The sequence below is a fragment of the Juglans regia genome, chromosome 12 (assembly GCF_001411555.2).
Source record: "Juglans regia cultivar Chandler chromosome 12, Walnut 2.0, whole genome shotgun sequence".
Lineage (NCBI taxonomy): Eukaryota > Viridiplantae > Streptophyta > Magnoliopsida > Fagales > Juglandaceae > Juglans > Juglans regia.
The window spans coordinates 1,779,450-1,783,458 of record NC_049912.1 but is presented as its reverse complement, the minus strand read 5'-3'; the positions used below and the strand labels follow the sequence as shown (position 1 = coordinate 1,783,458).

The window sequence follows — 4,009 nt, the reverse complement described above, 5'->3', positions numbered from 1 at the left end:
GGAGAGAGAGAGAGAGAGAGAGCAGAGAGGGGTCAATGAGATAGACAGAACAGAGTGGAGTTTTATTTTATTTTTATAAGAGAGTGGAGTTTTATGATTTATCGTAAGCGGGTATGTTTTGGATTTATTAATTAGTTATTATCGAAGTAAATGGGAAAGAGCATATGTTGTGGAGGGTTTTTTAGCTTTTAATTGCATTATAGAGAGAGAGAGAGAGAGAGAGAGAGAGTTCTTTGTTTGAGCTCTGTCAGGTGTTTGGTGGTTTTGACTCTGCTTATTTCTGGTCTGTGTTCATTTTTTTCCTGGGAAGCACTTTTTCTTCTTCTACGTTCTTTAACAATTGTCTTGTGAATTTTTGGGATCTGGGTTGCAGGATTTGAGCATTAAAGTCTCGATTTTTCTTTGGTTTTATTGGAATTGTATTTCTGTTGCGGAGTTTTACCTGAGAATGGTCTAATTTTGTGGTTTGGAGTTGAATTCAAAATTTTCTCGCATTTCTTTGGTATTGGAAATTGAGATCCTGGAATTTCTGGGGTCATCCGAATTGCTTTGATGCATTTGGCCATATGGAAACCCATTTCCCAATGCGCAGCTCTGATTCTGGACAGGAAGAGCAGCGGTAGAAGAAAAGATGGGTCTGATTCATCTCTTAAGAACAAGAAAAACTCATCGGTTCTCAAGAAATTGCAAGAGAACAAGCTCAGGGAGGCTCTGGAAGAAGCTTCCGAAGATGGATCTCTCTTCAAATCCAAAGATATGGAGGAATCCGAGTCGCTGGCCAACCAGGACGAGAGTTTGGGGCGCTCGCGCTCTCTCGCGAGGCTCCACGCGCAGCGTGAGTTCCTCCGAGCAACTGCCCTCGCTGCCGAGCGCACTTTCGAGTCCGAGGATGCAATTCCAGACCTGAACGAGTCTTTCTCAAAGTTCCTAGTCATGTACCCGAAGTACCAGTCTTTGGAGAAGATCGATCAACTGAGGGCTGATGAGTACTCGCACTTGTCCCCAAAGGTATGCCTTGATTACTGTGGGTTTGGTTTGTTCTCGTATGTTCAGACTCTTCACTACTGGGAGTCCTCCACGTTTAGCTTATCAGAAATTACTGCAAATTTAAGCAATCATGCTTTATATGGGGGTGCTGAGAGAGGGACTGTTGAGCATGACATAAAGACTCGAATTACTGATTATTTGAACATCCCTGAGCATGAGTACGGTCTAGTTTTTACAGTGAGTAGAGGATCTGCGTTTAAATTGCTGGCCGAGTCGTACCCTTTTCATACCAACAAAAAGTTGCTGACAATGTTTGATTACGAGAGCCAGTCTGTGAATTGGATGGCTCAGAGTGCTAGAGAAAAGGGTGCTAAAGTGTATAGTGCATGGTTCAAATGGCCAACCCTGAAATTGTGCTCCACTGATTTGAGAAAGCAAATTTCTAGTAAGAGGAGGAGGAAGAAGGATTCTGCAGTTGGTCTTTTTGTGTTTCCTGTTCAGTCTAGAGTTACTGGGGCCAAGTACTCGTACCAATGGATGGCACTAGCACAGCAGAACAATTGGCATGTCTTGCTTGATGCTGGGTCATTGGGTCCAAAGGACATGGATTCCCTTGGGTTGTCCCTATTCCGACCGGATTTCATTATCACATCATTTTACAGGGTATTTGGTTATGACCCAACTGGTTTTGGATGCCTTCTGATCAAGAAATCAGTGATGGGAAGCCTTCAAAGTCGATCTGGGTGTACTGGGGTTGGAATGGTGAAGATTACCCCTGAGTATCCTTTGTATCTGAGTGATTCGATGGATTGTCTTGACCGGTTGGCTGGAATTGAAGACGATGAAGTTGCTGAAAATGGTGATAAAACCTCTGAAACACGCCAGGGAACACAGCTACCTGCCTTTTCCGGTGCATTTACATCTGCTCAGGTGAGGGATGTATTTGAGATGGATCATGATAACAGCTCTGAGAGAGATGGGACAAGCACCATATTTGAAGAAACCGAGAGCATTTCAGTTGGGGAGATGATGAAGAGCCCCGTCTTCAGCGAAGATGAGTCATCAGACAACTCGCTGTGGATCGATTTGGGTCAGAGTCCATTGGGGTCTGACACAGCAAGACAATTGAATAAACAGAAAGTGGCCTCTCCCTTACCACCCTTTTGGTTTACTGGCAGGAAGAACCCCAAACGGCTATCTCCATTACCCTCTTCCAAGATACATGGAAGCCCTATATACGATGACAAGGTGGTAAACCTCGTGCCTTATGAAGACCGCAATGTGCTATCATTTGATGCTGCTGTCCTGTCAGTTTCCCAAGAACTGGACCGTGTGAAGGAGATCCCTGAAAAAGAACAATTTGCAGAGACAAACCACACTTCACAAAATGGTAGAAAGCGTTTAGATCATGTTCAGGAGATCCAAGAAGAACCTGAGACCAGCAAACCCCTTCCTGCTGGGGCTTTGTCCAATTCTGCAGTGAATGGATCCTGTGTGAACATATCAGCTTCTGCCTGTCAGCATCGCAGCCAAGAGAATGGCTCAACCTCTGAAATTTTTCAGGAGGTAAAAGAGAGTGCCATAAGAAGAGAAACTGAAGGTGAATTTAGGTTGTTGGGGAGAAGGGAAGGGAATAAATTTACTGGTGGTAGATTTTTTGGTTTGGAAGAGAATGAATCGTCAAGCAGGGAGAGGAGGGTATCTTTCAGCTTGGAGGACAATCATAAAGATAACCTGAGCCATACATTGGAGACAGGAGAAATCTCTGTGACCAGCCTGGATGATGAAGAGCAGAGCAGCGATGGTGAATATGCTGATGGGCAAGACTGGGACAGGAGGGAACCCGAGATAGAATGCAGGCATCTTGATCATGTTAACATGTTAGGTCTCAATAAAACCACCCTCAGGCTGCGGTTTTTGATCAATTGGCTTGTAACCTCATTACTGCAACTTAGATTACCTGGTTCAGATGGGGATGGCAGCACGAATCTTGTTCAAATATATGGCCCGAAAATAAAATACGAGAGAGGTGCAGCTGTGGCTTTTAACTTGAGGGGCAAAAATGGGGGGCTAATCAATCCAGAAGTTGTTCAGAAGCTGGCTGAAAGAGAAGGTATCTCTCTTGGCATTGGCTTCCTTAGTCACATAAGGATTTTAGATAGCCCGAGACATCAACGGGGTAGTTTGAATTTTGAAGATACAACGCTGTGCAAGCCAATGGAAAATGGTCGACATGATGGAGGAAAGGGCAGATTCATACGGGTTGAAGTTGTTACAGCTTCTCTAGGTTTTCTAACTAACTTTGAGGACGTTTACAAGTTGTGGGCTTTTGTGGCAAAGTTTCTTAACCCAACATTTATCAGAGAGGGTAGCCTTCCAACGGTTGAAGAAGGTTCTGAGACATAGGACCATATGCGTATCAATGCCTTTTTTCTATTTTGAATATAGTTGAATGGTTTTAGCTGGGAAATTTCTTCAGAAGGATCTCCCTCAAAAGTGAGATTCAGAAGCCTAAAAAAGGATTGGAAGGCCCCAGCAAGGATTGGAAGGTAATCATTTATGCACGGTCAAATACCAGTGCTGGAGCTATTCCTCAGGACTCCTCAGCACATGTGGGTGAATTTGTTAATTCATGTTTGTTGTTACTCGGAGTTCCGTTTTTCAACTGCTGGGTTCTGTAGAGTTGGCTTTAGAAACTCATGTCTTACCAGGAAGTCACAGTAAACATGAAGTGGGCACAATATCTCCATTGATTACGATCTGCTTTTGCATTACACTACAATATATTTCTCTTTGTTTTTAGGTCTGCAATATTAAATTTCTTGGTTCTGTATATATTTAGCTTATTTTTCCAGTTGTAGTTTGCAATACCACTCAGTGGCATGTTTGTTTTTCCCTTTCTGGAAAAAAGACTTGAGAGAACTCTGCGAACACAACTCATCACTGGGAAGTTGCAATCTTCCTCCAATTAGAACCCTTAATTTCTGATCGAACATGGTCGTATACCCATTTTGATCAGTTG

At 43.4% G+C, this 4,009-nt stretch overlaps 1 protein-coding gene across 1 annotated transcript; it reads left to right on the top strand.

Moving 5' to 3' along the window:
- LOC108998178 lies at window positions 1-3,769 on the top strand. The gene has a single exon (XM_018974653.2). The coding sequence runs from the start codon at window positions 553-555 to the stop codon at window positions 3,391-3,393; it is 2,841 nt and encodes a 946-aa protein (XP_018830198.1). The 5' UTR covers window positions 1-552; the 3' UTR covers window positions 3,394-3,769.
- Window positions 3,770-4,009: the final 240 nt, after the last annotated feature.

Excerpts from the sequence above, each read along its gene's own strand:
- LOC108998178 (XM_018974653.2), top strand. The coding sequence starts at position 553 with ATGCATTTGGCCATATGGAAACCCATTTCCCAATGCGCAGCTCTGATT.